Genomic DNA, 20,180 nt, shown 5'->3' with positions numbered 1-20,180 from the left:
CCTCGACACACTCGGATCAGATGACACTCCTCAGATAAAGGCAGCTGCAGATTGACCACAGGTTTGATTGCATGCCACGCGCAGTGCAAACAACTCGTGCACCAGCAAAGTGCTGCGCAAATGGTCAACTCTCTGTATTATTGTTTCGATTGGGAGATTCGTCTGTTTTGTCTTCATCTGTGCATCATAGGGCCACAGGGCTGCGCAATCCATGTACAATGTATTGCGACCTGCTTGTTGGAATAACTCTGTGCTATAATAAGACTGTCTGACCATAGGCTACAGTTACACCTCCGTCAATTTATTTTATGTGGATTGTGTATAATCATACCCGGTTTTTGATGAGTCCAAGCTGATTCAAGCAGTAGGCAATAAAAAGGCACGAGACAGTTTATTGTTATTCATCACTACATTTAATTAATTTTAAAGCAACGGACAAACACAAAGGCATAAAAAGACAAAGGATATATAGCCTATATTTACCGCTGAACTAAATTGTTCTGGTGCGCATTTTGGAATTGCAACTTCTGTGCGTAAAAGGGCACAAGTTCTCCTTATCTTCAGCTATCCACTGGGAAACCGTCATATTTGGTCATGAACGGAGGGCGACTTTGATTCAAACTGACAAATCACAGTCACTGAAAAGCATATGATGAATGAAAGCCAATAGAGTTCAAAATACTGTGTGCGCCCTCGGCTCTTACCGGAAAAAACAAAACCAAAAATAGTCCCTTTTTAAAAATCCAAACATCCAGTTATAAAGAAGCTCCACGTCCTCTTCCTCAAAATAGCTTTATTGTTATTGTATTTTTGAGTAATGTTTGATATTAATTCCTCCCCACATAGGTGTTCTTAATTTTCTTGGCTTGCTTTTATACGCGTAAAGTTATGCAAGACGCGAGGCCCCCAGAATGCCATTGGACGTGAGGCAGAGGTTTGGTGGGTTGAGGTTGGGGGACGGAATGGTGGGGGTTCTTCAAGCGCCTCCCCTAGAAATGCAGCAAATCTGTGGCGTTTTTTGCGCGCGCGTGTGTCGGCGGGGCACAGGAGGGAGGCTGTGGAGATCGCATTGGCAGTGAGTGTGATGAGGACACGTGTCTCCTCCCTGCCTCTCCCCCAGGGCTCCTCGGTACCGCATTGGCATCAGTGAAGGCACCTGAAAAGAGACGGAGAGCACGCCGAAAGGGAGCAACGTCTCAGGCCTCCTAAAAGAAAAAAAAAAAAAAAACAGAAGAGGAAAGACGCCAGAAGGAAAAAGCTGCACTTTAATTCGCGGGTTTGGTGCGCAACACTTTTGCGCGCACACAGCGTCAAGCATCAGAGCGCAGCGCCACGATGCAGAGACGGAGCAGCAGCACCTGAAGGTGACATGAGCCTGGATCGAATCAAGCAGCAAACCGCGAAGAAGTGGAGATAGCAACTCAGATATTTCAATCGTTATCGCTGCATTTTGTCTTGGCCTCTTATTTCACTGTCTTTTGGGGATATCTTCAGAAAGGAAATTAAAATGGCGACATTAATTAGAGGCAAGCTGTCGAATAAACTGTCAAACGCAGCCACAGCGGTGTCCAACAAATCCCAGGCAAAGGTGAGTGGCATGTTCGCGAGGATGGGCTTCCAGGCCGCCACCGACGAGGAGGGACTGGGTTTCGTCGCGTGCGATGATTTGGACTACGACCACCGGCAAGGCATGCAGATGGACGTGATGGGGTCCGAGGAGATGGTGATGGGTGGAGGGGGAGAGGGGGGTGAGGGCAGCGGGGACATGATGGACGGGGACAGTCACTACCAGAGAGACGGTACCGGGCCTCCAAAGTCTGCCTCCAAAGACGGAGCTTCACCCAACGAACTGAGCGAAGTCAGACCCAAAATCACCGCCTGGGAAGCGGGGTGGAACGTCACCAACGCCATTCAGGTAAAACTGTGGAATGAAACAAAGTAAAGGTTTTCCTGTTCTATGAATTTAATCCAGTTTTTTAATTAAGAGGAATGATAATTGGCGATAACTGGGGAAACTCAAACTTGCCCAAGTCGTTTGCCCCCACATAAAAAGAGCACCAACCACCAGGACGTCAAAGTGTGCCGCAAAAGGGAGGTAGAGGTTGTGCCCTGTAACCCCCTCCCCTCTCACACCCACGCACACGCACGAATTCTTTGTCTGTGAAGTAATGCCCATCTGTGGCACCGATGCAATCTGCTCAAAGTGCTGAATAAATGGGCCTATGTGCGATGGCAACATTCATTTGAACGAAATAAGGCCTACAAATATTGAATCTTTCAAAAACCTATTTATTATAATGAATTATAAATGCCTTGAATGCATTGCGTCGCAAATTAAAAATCAATGCATAATGACATCCATAATCTGTTCACAATTATAGTCTACTTGAGAAGTCTGTGGTGTGACATACAATGTGAACATTTACAATATTTTTTATTCATTGTGATCAATTAGTCCTTAAAAATGACACAGGTCTACATTTCACGCATTCCTAACTTCAGAACATCTCCATCAGGAAGTCGACAAAATAATGCCTATGGATCACTTTTACGCACAGCGTAAAAATCACAAATAGGTGATTTTTTTTCTCCAAAAATCTAACCCTCTGATCGCCCTTGTGACCTGAATGAGGCTCTGCTCTGCGACAAAAAGCCTTTCAGATGAATCGCTTCACGTTGCCTTTTGAGACATGTGTCACGTCATGGCGAGTGTCTCCTCCGTATCAGTGACGTCAGAGGCCAACGATGCGCTTAAAGCAAAGTGGAAAACCCAATGTGCAGAGGCCTTATTAGAATAGTGATGCCACTTGTAAATGCAAACGCAATAACTGCTAAACCACATTGACCCATTTAACGTGGACTATTTAAGATAAAACATGCTTTTCAGCAGTTTTATCACGTGGACAAAGACAGTGAGCAGTGTCCTGATTGAGAAAAGAACAGGCACATAGGTTATTTAAATTGTTCCTCTTTTGACTTATTCATTGTTTTATGTTGCACCGAATTACCAAGACAAGTTCCTATGTTTGTGAATTGTGTTCATTGACAATGGCAATAAATCCTCTCTGAATCTGATTTCTGATTCTGATTTCTCACGAGGCATGTGCACTTCACATCTTGTGCTTGTTCTTCTACAGGGGATGTTTGTCCTGGGGCTGCCCTATGCCATTCTCCACGGTGGATACCTCGGACTCTTTCTCATTATTTTCGCCGCCGTCGTTTGCTGCTACACGGGGAAAATCCTCATCGCTTGTCTGTACGAGGAGGACGAGGACGGACAAATGGTCCGCGTCAGAGACTCGTATGTGGACATTGCTAATGCCTGCTGTGCACCCCGCTTCCCCACTTTAGGCGGGCATATCGTGAATGTAGCGCAGATCATTGAGCTGGTGATGACATGCATCCTGTACGTGGTAGTGAGCGGGAATCTCATGTACAACAGCTTCCCAAACATGCCCATCTCACAAAAGTCCTGGGCCATAATGGCCACCGCTGCGCTGCTGCCGTGCGCCTTCCTAAAAAACCTCAAAGCTGTGTCCAAGTTCAGCTTATTGTGCACTTTGGCCCACTTCGTCATCAACATCCTGGTTGTTGCCTACTGCCTGTCCAGGGCCAGAGACTGGGCCTGGGATAAAGTCAAGTTTTACATAGACGTCAAGAAGTTTCCCATCTCCATTGGGATTATCGTGTTCAGCTACACGTCGCAGATCTTCCTCCCGTCACTGGAGGGCAACATGCAAAAACCAAGCGAGTTCCACTGCATGATGAACTGGACCCATATTGCTGCCTGCATCCTCAAAGGCCTCTTCGCGCTTGTGGCCTACCTGACCTGGGCTGACGACACCAAGGAGGTGATCACAGACAACCTGCCTCCCGGCATCCGCGCCGTGGTCAACATATTCCTTGTATCCAAAGCCTTGCTCTCTTATCCTTTGCCGTTTTTTGCCGCTGTCGAGGTCTTAGAAAAATGCTTTTTTAAAGATGGAGGACAAACAATTTTTCCTGATTGCTACGGTGGCGATGGACGACTCAAATCGTGGGGACTCTCACTCCGCTGTGGCCTTGTGGTGTTCACCTTGCTTATGGCCATTTACGTCCCACATTTCGCGCTGCTTATGGGCCTCACGGGCAGCTTGACGGGCGCCGGCCTGTGCTTTCTGCTTCCCAGCCTCTTCCATCTCAAGCTTCTCTGGAGAAAGCTTCTATGGCACCAAGTTTTCTTCGACGTGGCAATCTTTGTAATAGGAGGTATATGCAGCATTTCTGGCTTCATTCATTCAGTTGAGGGGCTCATAGAGGCCTTTAAATACAACATAGAAGAATAGCTTGTAGATGTTCAATGCAAAGTCCCATTTAGTAAAAGAAAAGAAGAAGAAGAAAAAAAAAACTTCTGACAGGCGCGATCTCTTCTGCTTAATCCATGCGTAAAAGGCGCATTTCCATGTAGCCTTGTATCTGTTCACAAAGATTCACTCACTCACTGAAATGCGTGCAGTGACATTATGGCAGTATCCTGAGTCCACCTTGTGGACAGTACATGTTGTACAAATAATACATCTTTTGAGTCGAGTTTATAATTGAATAAAACCAGATCCATTGTGCTGATTGGAAACGTTTGGTAATAGGCTGGTGTGAGAGTATAGGCTATATTGATTGGAAAATACCCACATAAAGAGCTCAAGTCCCTCTACTTTATCGTCACAAATTGCAATACTATATACAGATGAAACGAACACGGGGCAATAACATACAATGTGAAAGCATATAGAGTTAATAAAATAGATATATTTTCTCTACACGTGAGGAATTGGACCTTTCCCCTGAAAGATTTACATACACAGCAGCTATACAAACTATGCATTGAATGTATGATACGAAGACACAGAACACGATTAAACTGGGAAGTAGAAATTACTAAACTCTGTTTTATTGCGTAAACGCGTGGATAACTTTTGACCTATTTTCAGCTTAACGTCTTATAGATCTGTTACTTTGGCTTTAGGAAGTGTCACTTGTCCTTTCTTCTGGTTGTAAGATCAAATGGAAAGCCCGCACTTTTCAGTTCAACATGGCCTATTCTGGGGTTAAATGGATTTCCTATTTTCTAATTTGGTGATTGAAAAAAAAGGAAAATACAGACATTTTTCATTTTGTGCAATCCAATGGGTCCTGTGGAAATGTTATAATTCCGTATGTGTAGTGTGTTATTGTGGTTTCAAAATGATGGAATGTATATCTAAAAGTCGTTAACATATATCGTGAAATTAATATTAATGAATAAAGAAGTGACATTATATTGTAAAAAAAAAAAGAAAAAAAGTGTGTGGTTTTATGTAAAACGAACGGTCAGAACATGTATTTTATTTTTGTTCGCTATAATAAAAGAGAGAAACCCATCGAGGGCGCAGTCATATTTATTTGAGCTTGAAATACAGGGCGTGGCATTCAAGGTAAAGACTGAAACCCATTTAAAAATGTGATGTGTAGAGTTTGAGAACCAGGCAAACAGAACGGTTTGACAGTAGCGCATTGGACTTCAAACCCAGTTCCTTTGAAGTCTACATTTGCAGGTCTGGACTTGGCCCGCACAGGGCCCACACTGTGAGGGGCCGCACCAGGCCTCATGCTGGCCCTGCACACTCACTCAGCACATCCGGCCCAGTCATTTATTTGTAAGCGCTCCCTCATCTACAATGCAATATGGCCCCACTTCGCAGTAACAGTGAACCTTGTCAATAGACAATTAGAAGCATACTATTCGGATTAAAACGTCAAAATCCAGCCATGGACTGGTAAAAGCAAAGATTATTTTAAGTTTATGGAAGAAGGCCATTTTTGCAAACTAGTCTAAGCCTAGATCCTTAGCAAATTTAATTTTAGGTCTTATAGAAATTCTCAGGAAATTCTTTGAGTCTATATTTGAAGGCAAAAACATTACCACCCGTATAGTAAGAGTGTCACCTTGTGGTCAGCACAGGGATTACACCAATGTTTTACAATCTAGTTTAACACTACAAAAATGCTGCAGTGAAGGTTGCCCTGCCCTACCTGCACATGCAAATCATACTGAAGTCACGATAAGATAAGATGATCCTTTATTGTCCCACATGGGGAAATTTCATTGATGCAACGCAGGTAGATAGAGGAAAAGAACAGATAACATATAGGGAAGTTTGAAAAACACTCAGAAGACACCAGCATCGCCCGATGGAACCATAGGTTCTCAATTGTAACATTGCTCATTACTTGAGTACTCAAATTTCTTATATACAATCCCAAACTTACAATGTTTTGAGAAATTAAATTGTAGAGAATGATGGGGCTAGGTGCAGCATCTGCACTGCAAGAGGCTAGTCTAACATGCACGCCATTCAATCTATTGCTCTAATACAGGGGAGTCCAACCTTTTTTTCACAGAGAGCCATATTTCAAAACTTATGGAGCAGAGGGCCGCAAACAACTTGTCAATGAAGTGAACCATTCGGAATTTTACAGACAGTTTCGATGAGCCTCCACTTAAGACTTGGAACATTATTTGGTTAATATAACAGACATGTGAAACTGATCTGAGTGCTGCATTTGGCCCCCGGGCCACAGTTTAGACACCCCAACTTTAAGATATTGAAATAGTAACTAAATAGCATTGAACAGTCACTTATTCATTTAAAACTCTTTATTTCAAGTATTTGGAGCAAGCATGAAGTCCACCAACCCATATAAAATGTCATGTGTAGATACTAATGTAGAGCTTGTGAATTGTGTAATGTGACAAATAGAACCTGTGTCACCTCTAACACAAGTTAGCTGAGTTTATAGAAATATCAGGGCACTAGCAGACAGATACTTGTGGGCCCTTGGACAGGCACAGTTACATTAATAAGCTCAATTCAAGATTTTCATAATTAAAAAAGAAAATATTTACAGGCAGAAGAACGCAATAGTTTTGACAACAAAAAACAGGAAAAAAGAACCAAGTTAGACATAAATTTACCACAGTATGTTTTGTTGGCTCCTCCACTGAGGAGCCACTCACTGACTGGGTGATTCCCCAGTTAAATTGGTGGGTTTCTTGGTGGAATTCTCAACAACCCAGGGGTGAGCCATAACTCCTATGATGTTCAATCTGTGCAAAGGGTTGTGTCTCAGTAGTTTGGCAACCAGGTCTTTAGCTCCAGCGCTGATATTATACTGAGGAGGATAGGTGTACTCTACCTGTGGGAATATTAAAACATTAAAGTACATTTATATATAGATTATAATTAAGTTTCTCCTACAATGGTTCAAGGTTACCATAAGACACAATGCATACATTTTCTTGTCAAAGCATCCAGATTTAAATCAAGCCTTTACAGATGAGCTGAATCTTATGTCCAGTAGATTTTAGAATTAAAAAGTACCAGACTGTACCAGAAGAGTAGCCTGTACTAGCAGCACTTGTGAGAAATTAGTCCACTGCACGCTGTCTGCAACCAACCATCCATCCATTTTCTATCACTTGTTCCCTTTCGGGGTCGCGGGTGACTGGAGCCTATCCCAGTGACTTCGGGTCACTAGTAGTCTGCAACTACTAGACAATAATAAAAGCGTCAACCCAGAAGTAAGAGCTGAAATCAGTGATCAGATTGGCTGTGGTTGGGTGGTCCACCCCAGCTTCATGTCAGTCTAAAAGAGCTGTGCACTCGCCTGAAGATTGATGCATGTGAATACAAAGTGATTCGAGAGGGTTGAGAGTTTGATGGATACAGACTTCCTCAGTTCCAGGTCTGAATATAAAGTACCCCAGTTTTTTTTTTTTTAATCTTGTTTAAAAGGAAATAATTTGACATTCCTATAAAAAAGGTTGAGTAAATAGATGTCCCATGTTATAACATATATATAAAAAAAAAAAAAATAAATAAGCAAATTAATTTATTAGCTGGGAAGCCGAATTCATCTCTAACTCAGTCTGTTTAGGTAGTTTGAAAATCAGGTACCACATTTAAAGATGGAAGAATTCAGAACAGTGCAATGATAGTCTTACCCTTGATATCCTACGATAAGTCTCCTCATGAGTTTTTGCCTCAAATGGAGGTTGTCCGATAAGGAATTCATAGCAGAGGACACCCAAACTCCACAAGTCAACATTTTGGTCATGGGGTTTCCCTTCAATCATTTCAGGAGGCAGGTAATCCAGGGTCCCGCATAGGGTGGATCTCCTAAAAAAAAATATAATATATATGAAAATTTATTTACTAGCTCACCATTCCCCAAACTTTTCAGACAGAGGACCCCCGCCCTCCCCCAAAAAATACATACAACGGACTCAATATTCCCACTGTGGGATTGAAGCCGTATTAAATTCAATTTTCGTTAGAATATTGTTTATTGCATAAGATCCCCCTTGAATATAATAAATTAGCCTCATCATACATTGAAAATCACATTTTGAAAATGACCTCATGACCCCCCTGGAAGTCCTGAGTTTTTCTTTGAGAAACACTAAATCACAAAACTGTACCTTGCAGATGGCGCATGAACAGACCAGCCAAAGTCTGCAATTTTCAGTTCTCCATTGGCACCCAGCAGCAGGTTTTCTGGTTTGATATCTCGATGAATTACATTCTTTGAGTGGCAATAGTTCAGAGCATCAGCCAGTTCCATGATGTACTGCAGAACAAAGTCAGTCAGATTTGCACAGCCGTAATGGTACAAAGCAATGGCGTCCTTGTGAATAGGGCCAAGCTAAACATTTGACATTAAAATGGCACACAAAATAATGTGAACTCACAGTGGCACTTCTCTCTTCAGAAAACCTTCCACATCGCTGTAGCTCACTATAAAGCTGTCCTTTGGGAGCAAACTCGAGAATGAGGTACACTCGAGACGAATCGTGGAAGTAGCCATAAAGACGCAGTATATTGGGATGCCTGAAAATCAAGCCTAAGTTCAGAGGTCAATAGCTCCTACTCTTGACATGAATACATTTCCTTAAAAACTGTATTTAGTGAAATGACAACCAAAACTCAAAGGACAATCACAGCCTCCAGAAATTATTGTAAGTGGTCAAACCTTAATTCAATCAGCATATCTGGAAAATTATAATAAAAAGTTAGCACCATTTACCTCAGATGAGACTGTATCTCCACTTCCCTCCTCAGCTGATGCTCGACACCGGCCTTCTCAAGCTGCTTCTTAAATAGAACCTTCAAAGCCAAGATGAACATGCTTTGTCGCTCTCTGGCCAGGTAGACATTACCAAACTTGCCCTTTCCAAGAGGCCGCCCAATCTCAAAGTTCTCCAGGTTCCATGGCTTTCTGCAGAAGAAAATATACACGCAAGCAGGTCATTTACTATGAACATTTGTGTATTAAAACAACCACGTAGGAGAGAATGCAAACACCCTCTGAAGCAATTGATAGAAGGAACTTACTGTGATCCTTTTGAAGGTTTACCTGCAAAGACAGACCAATTGTTAAATATTTGAGGGATAAGGAAGACTAATATAGATTTACCAAATAGTTTTTCCATACTCTGCATCTTCTCAGTCTTGGACGGTTCAGTCATGTTTTTTTGTAGCTCCAGGTTCTCTTTTGACTCTTGTGTTTTTGGATGCAAACTTGTTATGGGTAAAGTGTTTTTTTGCAGTGGCTTTGGCTGACCATTCTGAAAATTTGGGTTAATATTTTGCCCATTGGCAGACATTGGCTTCACTACTGCGGGGACATGGCATACAGGCTTTTGGTGAGTGACCAGTCGCTGCGGTCTCAGGGGTCCATTTGAAACACCCATGACACGCTGAGGCATTTGTGCATGTTGAGATATGGGAACGCGCATTGGCCCATCAATCTCTGTCTGTAATGAAAATGACATGCAAAATTAACATTTACACAATACAATAGTGGAATACAATGCACCGTTCGATTTTTGCGAATTCAAATAGTTTTAATATAGTAAAATCTAATGTCCTGGAATTAAATACAAGGTAACAGACACTACTGAACACTGCCAAATAACAATTACTGGACTCTGTCTTTTTGAAGTTTGATATCAAAATAAGTGTACAAATGTTGCATGCATGCTGGAGTAGTAATATCCTGTAAAATCTTAAAACAAGAACACAATAGTACTACCCTTCAATATCTACATTACCTTTGCTTTAGGCCTTGGTGCATTGGCTTCCTTAGACATTTTGACCCTTGCCGAAGAATCCATTGCCTTCAACACATAATAGATTGTCATCATGTTATAAGTCAGTAGCAATTTGGTAACGAACATGATTTGCTTTGTTTTGTTAGCAAGAAATAAGGAACAATGTGTGGATAGTCTCCATTCACACTGGTAAACAGCAGACCAATGTTAAGCAGAATGGGTGAAGAAAAAATAAAACCGCCAAAACCCTATCGGACAACAAAAACTAAACCCAATTATGATATGGGAACGACTTACCTAGGGCGATAGTTAAAGTTAGCTATCCCTTTTAACGTCTAGCGTTGCTTTTCCGGTAGTTAGCCTTTAGCCTTTAGCAAAACCGAGCCCCGATTACTTGAGCTAAAACCACATGCTAACGTTACTGCAACACGTCCACAAAGAACCCAGGAGACGATCAATAAAGTCTCCAAAAATGTGTCCAAACGTGGTATAAAAAGAAGAAATAAAGATTGAAGGCTAGCAGATCGTCTCGATCTAAAGTAGCCCTCACTCCACAAGCGCTTTTTTCAATTCTAATTCAACCTCCGTTCAAAACCTTTAAATACAGCAGAGCCTTTTCATTGGTCAAGGAAACGCTTCAGCTCGATCCTTATTGGCTATTCAGATTTGACGTAACGACGTAAAGACGTAAAGAAACAAGCCCCACTCTGAACTGTAGATGGCAGCAACATGCAAAACAATTAATCATAAAGGTTTATTTAAAAAAAAAAATGAATTTCATACTAACCGTGTAAATTAATTGTGCAGAAATTCCATGTGTAATTTAGCTAGATGGCTGATTCAGATAATTATCCTAATTATGTTTTACATTGTTTGGTTTCGTCTTTTACGTCTCAATGTCGGACTTGTCCACATGAGGGCAGTAAACGTTACTACTCTTTAGTGTATGGCCCTTGGCTAAAAATAAAGACATGTACGGCTAATAAATGGCACAGGATAAGGTGATGTTTTATTGCCAGATTCCTTAGTTTACTATAACATGAAATATGCAAATATCTTCTAAATATCAATACAATATCACACATTCAAAACCAACCATAAGTCTAAATAAATAAATAAAATAATGGCATCTTTACAACAAAGGTGTTCTGTACAAAGACTTTCTTAAATGCAACTGTAACGACAATAACAATACTGAGTTTAACATATTTTTCACCATGCGTAGCAGCGTATTTTGTTAAATATTTTTAGTGCAAATAACTGTCAAAAAGACATACACTGTTCAACATGTTGACTACAAAACTTATTCTCATAAAAGTACAATTATACAAACTTGACAAACAATGAGGAAACATTTAAATAAGAAGAACGTGCTATTCAACAAGACGTACTGATCCCTTCATTTTACGTAGGAAGACTGTTTCAATCAGGCATCTGTGCAGAGAGGTTTCTTGAGGTCCCATGTGAATTAGTAATGTAAAGAATGGTCACCTAAATAATAAGAAATATATATATATATATATATATATACAATTTTAAACATTCAGTAATGCATTTCATCAGTTTACATTCAGCATCTTCTAGTTGACTCACAATCACAGTATTACACCAGGAAAGCATTTTTTCATAGCTAGAAAAGCTCTGCTGGCTTTATGAGGTCTTGTTCAGAATAAAACCATGTGGGGCCAATGGTGCTTTTACTGCGGAGCTATTAGCTTGTGAAATGGCACATTTGACTAGTGCATCCTGTGCCTTCCATTCTTCTTCACCAACACTACGGCTCTAACGGGTTCGGTTTAAGCTTGTCCCTGAGCAGGTTTTCAGAGTGAATAGATGTTAAATGGCAAACTCAGAGCACCAACAAGCACCAGATTGTCAAACAGGAAGATGGAGGTATGAAGATACAGTTTGACCCAGAGGGTCATTGTCAGGTGTCATTTCTCTGGGACTGCAGCTGCTGCCAAAGGAGTCCGCATGGTTCCACGGGCTGTGGCTGCCAGTTCTTCAATTTCAGAATTCAAACGTCTTATTACCCACTCCATGGCTTCGCGGCCCTGTGTAACAGGAAATATCGATTCATGTTGTGAATGTGTGCAAGTGAACATATGTATGTATGCATGTTCTGAATATGTGACATTACAGAAATTAAACTGAACTGAAATTAAATAGAAATTGGATAAAAGATGGTTGAGACTTACCTTTCCAGCATTAGTAGAGATTGTGCTGGCCAGAACTCCCTCCAGGTAACTGCTTAGACTTACACCTTTTACTGAGATGATAGCTTCCTGGGTCAGTATTGTTCTAGAAAAAGATTTTATTAGTAATGGACTTACAATACCAAACAAAGTACATATATGGGAAGTGGGAACATAAACATTAGAGTATGAGTGCTTACTTTTCTTGATGTTCTGGATGTGGCTTGTATGTTAACTTCTCATCCACAGAAACCAAGTTTGTAAAAGTAATCTGGTAAAGAAACACAACAAGTGAGAAAGGTTTTGTCTTTCACATCTTCAAACTAGGCAGCATAGCTGCTGAGTATTGACACATGAGTCATAATGAAGCTGTAGAACTAGTCAGATTTGATGCCAGAAATTGTTGCAGCACAAAGCCAGCACTACTTGTTGGCAAAACAATGCTTACAGTTGAAATAAAGCATCTGCATTTAAAGCAGCAAATTTTCACCAAAGAGTGGATTTTGCCGTTATTGAAGTCGAGACTGTAATAACTTCGCAGTCACTGTTATGGGGAACTCACATTAGTTGACTGAAGTTCGAATGTCTTCTCTTTGGGGTCCACAACGGAATGTTCTTGAACATAAGTGTATGACCGCGAGTTACCAATGATCTAAAGAGACAGAAAGTACAGAAAACAATTACAAAGCTATAAACATAAAAATGCACAACAAATCTCATATATATATATATATATATATATATATATATATATATATATATATATATATATATATATATATATATATATATATATATATATATATATATATATATATATATATATATATATGCCAAGAACATTCCGTTCCATTCCATTTTGTAAAATTAATTAAAAGACACTTTACATGCAAGGATAATTGCATGTAAAGTGTATTTTTGAGTGCCCAAAAATGAGCTATCTGAATTTGATGAATTATTATATCTATTTCTCAGATGTTGTCGTCCGGTGGCTTTTGTGTTATCCCTGACTCCCAGAACTTCCTGTGTTCTGTCCCCATCAGTGCAATCCTCTGCACCGTTCCGGCATTGTGATGGCCTGGGTGCTCTCTTAGGTCCTTTTCAAATCCCTTTTGGTGCCGAGAGCACATACTTCCACAGGCATAGTTCTGGCTTTGGTGCCCCTTGGTTATTACTCTTATTATTCTTATCATTATAACTAAGTCTCATGTATTCAACATAACAAATACTGACATAAAAAGTTACATTTCATGCAGTTATGGGTAACACTTAAGTAATGTCAGGAATGACACCATGGGACACAGCCATAAAACAGCTTTTGCTGTATCTTGTGGACAGTTCTATGGTGTCACTGAACAGATACAGCCACATGAGTTAAGGACATACTTGGGGCATCGGTTTCCAATCATGAAATGAGGACGCTCTAGATGTGAATACTGGCATCAAGTCGCAATAAAAAATACTTACAGATTTCACTATAGACGGAAGGCCCCAGTCTGTGCAGAGAAGTCTTTTACTGCTGAGACGTCCTTGTGTGTCAATAGATCGGTCCAAAACATCGACACCAATGACACTGGGATTCATAGGGTTTGGGTACTTCTGCATGGCAGCATTGGTCACAGTTTCCCATGGATGGCTGTGACAAAAAATATATATATATATATATATATATATATATATATATATATATATATATATATATATATATATATATATATATACATATATATACATATATATATATATATATATACACATATGTATGTATGTATGTATGTATGTATGTATGTATGTATGTATGTATGTATGTATGACATACATACGTATGTATGTATGACATACATACGTATGTATGTATGTATGTATGTATGTATGTATGTATGTATGTATGTATGACATACATACGTATGTATGTATGTATGTATGTATGTATGTATGTATGTATGTATGTATGTATGTATGTATTACATACATACAAATACATTTTCATGTTGTTTTATTAATGGCTTGACAAGAACATTATGAGATACTGCAAGAGAGTCTACCAATTACAAAATTATAAGATCTAAGTAGTGAATGGTTGTCAGGGAGACAGAGCCGGCGTGCCAAGTGTACAGGTGACGTAATCACGCGCGACCCCAAAGTAGGGGAAAGGTTGCGCCAAGAGTGGTGGGCAACTAAAGGTCTTGTTAAAGATGACAGGCTTTTTAATCGCATTTCATTACCATTGCACTTCGAGAAATATCCATTCCAACATCACAACTAGCATATGCTAGCTTCAAGACAACACAATCTGTATGACAGCCTAGCCGATTTAAGAGATTGGATAACTATCACGTAACTATATTTTACATCTTGGTTGTCTACAAAATGTTTGATTCATCGTGAAAAGCAGCAATCGAGTAATTATCATAATTAGGTCAGGGACGCAATGTGAACGCAGTGTGAGAGACCATTGTCTTACGTTGGTATAGTAAAAACATCTACTACTTACTTGAAGATGTGTTCTGATGTCCAAATCTTCATAGTTTTATTTGAGTGATAAACCCCAGTTGACAGAATTGTAATCTGTGAAAGACGACGATCCACTGATCCACGCTGAAGGAGACTAGCCCCCAAAGCCCCGGTCCCCGCCCCCTAGCGGCTCCCGCGCACATGGCACAAGTGCGTGTGTGTGACGCACTTCCGCTATGTTACCGCACTGCTGCACCTGCACACGAGCTGACAGGAGCACGTGAAGGGTGAAGAGTGGAAACTATTCAGACTTCTAAGACTGTCTGACTTTGTAACTGGATCGCTTCATCATGGAAATAATGCAACTTAATGATATGCGCTTGGCTGCTGTTACCACGTGAGGTTTGCCCAAATACAAATTACCCCTGCCCTTGATGAGTCTATTTGTTCAACCTTGGAAATCACACAGGGCTTGGAGCGTCTCATTTTTCAGTCATCCCTCTTTTTTATTTTTGTTCTTTTGTAAATATATTTATTTTCCCTTTTAATATATAATTGTGCAAATCATATAACAATAACTTGAAGTGGGGATGGTTGTTTTCCTCATATTTCATTTTATGAATCTGGTACTTTCCTAATAAAATCAGTAGATTGGCTATATATTCCAGTTCCTTATTCCTGTGATGGAAGACTGTTAATATTTTCGTACGTGAGTTTGATTTTTAGCAAAGTTTTCTATGCAATATATTATTCTAACGGTTTTCACTGTTGACAACAGGGTTTACACAATCGTAAAAGAAAGGTTTAAGTTTTTCTTTTTGGCAAAATGTGCAGTAGGTGGTTATGGCTATCATTTTAGAAATAAAAATATTGGTGGGATAAATATTGTGTATAATTTTCCATTGCATCTGACTGACTTTGCTGTTTAAGCAAAAGTCAAAAGCTATGAGACAGCCTGTATCCCATCTTTGGTATGGATCATTTGATTGGGTGTTGCAGTGTCTTTCTAATATGCTTGTGTGTACACCTTTTATCTTTAATGTTGATTCTATTAATTAACAGATTTTCAGTTGTTTTTTTCTTAAGTCCTTTCATCAGCTCCATCCTTTGGGGAAAGCTTTTAAATATATAATTATATTCCCCTTCCTCGCAAAAATCTTGCATATAAATAGTATTTTTTTCTATATTTTTTTCAAAATAATGATTTGTGTGTGAACAGACTCTGAAAGAAGAAAACTGCGGCTTATAGAGAGTAGGACAGTAGTTTGTGTTTAGCTGCGGCTCGCCTCGATGATCCACGGTAGTTGAAGTGTCCAATTAGGGTGTAGAAAAACGCCAATAGGGTTAGACCGGAAACTGATTGATCAATTGACCAATTGGATCCTTGCAGTTTTTGCTTATCCCGAAGGCGCCTAGTGGCAGGATAGTAGGGCGGAGCACCGGGAGTCAACAGGGGGCTGGGGACCACTGCAAACCACTCACTGAACTGGTGCTTAGGGCTGTATGATTGGCTCCTGGTGATTGGGTTTTACTAATGAGAGTTAAAATCATAGTCGGAAGCCTAAAGTGTGACGCTCACACTGCTTTCCAATTAGAAATGTAGAATCACTTGGAAAGTCCCACTGAGATTTTGCATGACTTTGTTGTGGGAGTTCTGGCACTAAAGGGGAGCATACTTTACGTTTTTAGTGGTAAGGCCAGAGGAAGATCTAAGGGGAGAACATTTAAGGACCTTCATGGGACCCTCTTGTTGTGAGGCTGAAGCATTAACCGCTGTGACACAGAGCGGTCCATGAAAACATAAACTCACATACAAGGTGACAACATAACATGAAAATAACAAATAACTTGTATTCTTTGAATTTGAAATTATTTATTTACTCAGGAACAGTACAAAAAAAACATTAATCTTTTTAGGTTTCAGCATAATGTTTTTGTAATTAAGAATCAATGGGGTATGGGTTAAATAAGACCCATAAGACCCCCTGTTCTTGATATGGAATGTGAAATGTTTCACATGAAACATAAATTCATGTGAAATGAAAATAAATCAACATTACGGTTGAAGTTAAACAATATTTGATTTGATTTGAACATGCATACTTCATATCTTTAATAGGTTATGTTTTATCAAATATTTAAGAAAATGCAATGTATAAAGACAACTAATACATGAAAATATTGAGCCTGAAGAAAATCTCAAGGTCATCTTTGAACACTATAACAATGATTCACAACGGCAAAGCTAGAAATGTATTTGCATTAAATATAATCAAGCTATATCACCCCATGTGTACTGAGCCTTTAAAGTCCACTATAGTTTGGAACTTGCAATGTGACCAGGTCATTTACACGTCATGCAAGCTTATCTCTGGCCACAGACACTCCAGCCCGAGTTATGTGTAATCACCATGTCCCAGACTGTAGCAGTGGGAGGAAACTGTGGCTGCATTGAGCTCAGTGTCACCAAGCTGTCAGCACGCTGTCCATCAGTGAACCAACTGGCTAATTAAACATGTTCTTATCTTAAAAGTGGCCATTTGACTTAAAAAAGACCAAAACTTTAATTATACATTTACAAATTTTAATCAATGGTGCTTTATATTTCTTAAAACCATACTGCCAATGCTTAATATCTATATTACATTATACCATTTTATTTCAAATACTGCAGATTACATTTTTGTATTGCAAAACATTTGTAGCACAATTAACACATGGCCAACCAATCACCTGTTTTTCATCACCTGTAACCAAGCAACAAACCAACCATCTAACGCTTTTCTGGCAAAAAAATATCACATCCCACAAGTACTTTTCAAATAATTGAATATGAAATAAATCATAAAACATCACATTATCTTTTAGACAAACTGTATATTTAAATAATTTCACACACACAAAGTATACATCAATCTGCTGTCTCCCCACTTATCTCGGTCACTGTTTCCAATCGAACATCCAGTTGGGGCTGCGCTTTGGCTGCTGGTCGTGAAAAGGGCATCTCCTCTTCCTCTTCCTCTTCCTCACCACCTCCATCCAATTCTGCTGAAGCGTCTTGGTACTGTTGATACTCCGACACCAGGTCATTCATGTTGCTCTCAGCTTCTGTGAACTCCAGTTCATCCATACCTTCTCCAGTATACCAATGAAGAAACGCCTTGCGCTTAAACATGAGAGAAAACTGATCACCCACCCGTCTAAATATCTCTTGAATAGCTGTGTTATTGCCGATGAACGTGGCTGACATTTTGAGACCACATGGCGGGATGTCACACACGGCCACCTTGACATTATGAGGGATCCAGTCCACAAAGTTGTTGCTATTTTTCTGTTGGATTGCAAGCATTTGTTCATCCACTTCTTTAGTTGACATATGTCCGCGAAATATACCTGCCACTGTAAGGTAGCGCCCTCTTCTGGGGTCACAAGCAGTCATCATATTACGTGCATCAAACATTTGCTGCGTGAGCTCTGGAACGGTCAGTGCTCTATATTGCTGGCTTCCACGTGCAGTCAAAGGAGCAAAGCCCGGCATGAAGAAATGCAGACGGGGAAATGGCACCATGTTTACTGCTAACTTTCTCAAATCTGCATTGAGCTGGCCTGGAAACCTGAGTGAGGTAGTGACCCCACTCATCGTCATGGAGACAAGATGGTTGAGATCTCCATAGGTCGGCGTGGTGAGCTTCAGCGTACGAAAGCATATGTCATAGAGGGCTTCGTTGTCAATGCAGAAGGTCTCGTCTGTGTTCTCCAGGAGCTGATGCACAGACAACGTGGCATTATAGGGTTCCACTACTGTGTCCGAGACTTTGGGCGACGGCATGACGCTGAAGCTGTTCATGATGCGGTCGGGATACTCTTCTCTGATCTTGTTGATAATAAGGGTGCCCATGCCTGAACCAGTGCCACCGCCCAAAGAGTGGACCAGCTGGAAGCCCTGGAGGCAGTCGCAGCTCTCGCTCTCATTCCTCACACGGTCTATCACCTGCTCCACCAGCTCAGCCCCCTCTGTGTAGTGACCCTTTGCCCAGTTGTTCCCAGCTCCGGAGTTTCCTACAATGGGATTGCAAAAATGTAACAGCGTCTAACTCCAAGACAACTCACATTATGAACAAACACAACCTCAACAATGTTTCCTCTGTGCCAATGTGAACGGTTGTTGTAAACGTTGCTGCTTTTTCTCACTTGCCTTTCATCTTTGTCAGTACTCTTTCATTCCCTTTTCATTCTTATACCAATTTTACAAAGACAAACTTATCAAACCTGCTGCAATCAAACCCAAGGTGTGCATATATGGACTAAATTTAGGATTTCAATGGCTAAAGACTGATCTAGGACATGGGAAGTGATTTTGTGTACAGTATGTATGTCCCAAGAAAGTTTTTTTTATTGCAGATATATTGTTATAACCATCTTCCTTACTGCATTTGTTTATGGTATGTTACGGCAAATAATGCAATTCACTTTTTCCATATGTTGTTATGTTACAATCTATTTCCAAAATGTATTAAATTCATTGTTTGCCTCAAAAGTTTACAATCAATACCCCATAATGACAACATGAAAGAAGGTTTGAATTCTTTGCAAAGCTATATACCGTATTTTCAGGACTATAAGTCGCACCCGAGTATTAGTCGCACCAGCCAAAAAATGCATAATAGAGAAGAAAAAAACATATATAAGTCGCACTGAAGTTTGAAATGCGGTTGCAAGTGTGAAAACAACAAATATCACATAAGTCGCTCCGGAGTATAAGTATATAAGTATGAATATAAGTATAAGTTGCATCCCCGGCCAAAACTATGAAACTGTGCGACTTATAGTCCGGAAAATACGGTATTTAAAAAAAATAACATAAAAAGCATATATTTATTGCCAGCATTTGCTTTGTACTTTGTTTTTTGGGCAGTTTCTCCCATTCTTCTTTGCAGAACCTCCTAAGGGTTGAGGGTGTTAGTGCTTAGGGTCGTGGTCTTGTTGGGAGATGAACCGTCACCCCAGAGGTCTGAGATCCAGACCATTCCTTAGACTTCATGGTTTGTGCTCTGACATCACTGTTAACTGTGTGACATATATTATATATGTGTGCTTTTACATCATGTCCAATCAACTGAATTTACCACTGCTGCATCTCAAGGATGATGAGAGGAAAAATGATGTACCTGAGCTTAATATGGAGTGTTGTGTGAATACTTTTGTGTGATTTTTTATTTTTTGCAAAGAATTCAAACAAACGTATTTCACATTGTCATTATGGGGTATTTTTGCAGACATTTAGAGGTAAATAATTCATTTAATACATTTGGGAATATGGCTGTAACATAACAACATGTGGAAATGCAATGCATATTGATGCAGAAAATATTTAGATCAACTGTAATATGTAGCATTACTAT

At 40.0% G+C, this 20,180-nt stretch overlaps 4 protein-coding genes across 4 annotated transcripts in view; 1 reads left to right on the top strand and 3 right to left on the bottom strand.

Moving 5' to 3' along the window:
- The first annotated feature begins 968 nt into the window (after positions 1-968).
- Positions 969-5,398, top strand: slc32a1 (solute carrier family 32 member 1). Its single transcript, XM_072452615.1, has 2 exons — positions 969-1,915; positions 3,138-5,398. Exons 1-2 carry the CDS (start codon positions 1,508-1,510, stop codon positions 4,323-4,325), a joined length of 1,596 nt encoding a protein of 531 aa, XP_072308716.1. The 5' UTR covers positions 969-1,507; the 3' UTR covers positions 4,326-5,398.
- A 1,601-nt stretch (positions 5,399-6,999) lies between these two features.
- aurka (aurora kinase A) lies at positions 7,000-10,709 on the bottom strand. The gene is made up of 9 exons (XM_072452614.1): positions 10,427-10,709; positions 10,130-10,195; positions 9,511-9,832; positions 9,411-9,432; positions 9,103-9,294; positions 8,768-8,906; positions 8,498-8,646; positions 8,021-8,195; positions 7,000-7,212 (listed from the first exon to the last, which is right to left on the bottom strand). The coding sequence occupies exons 2-9, from the start codon at positions 10,190-10,192 to the stop codon at positions 7,030-7,032; spliced, it is 1,245 nt and encodes a 414-aa protein (XP_072308715.1). The 5' UTR covers positions 10,193-10,195; positions 10,427-10,709; the 3' UTR covers positions 7,000-7,029.
- Positions 10,710-11,107: 398 nt separating this feature from the next.
- LOC140365991 (PRELI domain containing protein 3B-like) lies at positions 11,108-14,924 on the bottom strand. The gene is made up of 6 exons (XM_072452623.1): positions 14,819-14,924; positions 13,792-13,960; positions 12,887-12,976; positions 12,525-12,595; positions 12,328-12,430; positions 11,108-12,183 (listed from the first exon to the last, which is right to left on the bottom strand). Exons 1-6 carry the CDS (start codon positions 14,848-14,850, stop codon positions 12,064-12,066), a joined length of 585 nt encoding a protein of 194 aa, XP_072308724.1. The 5' UTR covers positions 14,851-14,924; the 3' UTR covers positions 11,108-12,063.
- Positions 14,925-17,518: 2,594 nt separating this feature from the next.
- Positions 17,519-20,180, bottom strand: part of tubb1 (tubulin, beta 1 class VI) — a 7,127-nt gene continuing 4,465 nt past the window's right edge. The window contains exon 4 of the mRNA XM_072452613.1: positions 17,519-18,837. Coding sequence (XP_072308714.1) covers positions 17,690-18,837 — 1,148 coding nt within the window. The 3' untranslated portion in view covers positions 17,519-17,689. The remainder of the gene's footprint in view (positions 18,838-20,180) is intronic.

This window comes from Eucyclogobius newberryi, unplaced genomic scaffold (genome assembly GCF_026437365.1).
Source record: "Eucyclogobius newberryi isolate DKJ021-1_F unplaced genomic scaffold, fEucNew1.0.hap1 SCAF_19, whole genome shotgun sequence".
Lineage (NCBI taxonomy): Eukaryota > Metazoa > Chordata > Actinopteri > Gobiiformes > Gobiidae > Eucyclogobius > Eucyclogobius newberryi.
Note: the sequence above shows the minus strand (reverse complement) of the source record. Positions and strands in the feature narration are given on the sequence as shown.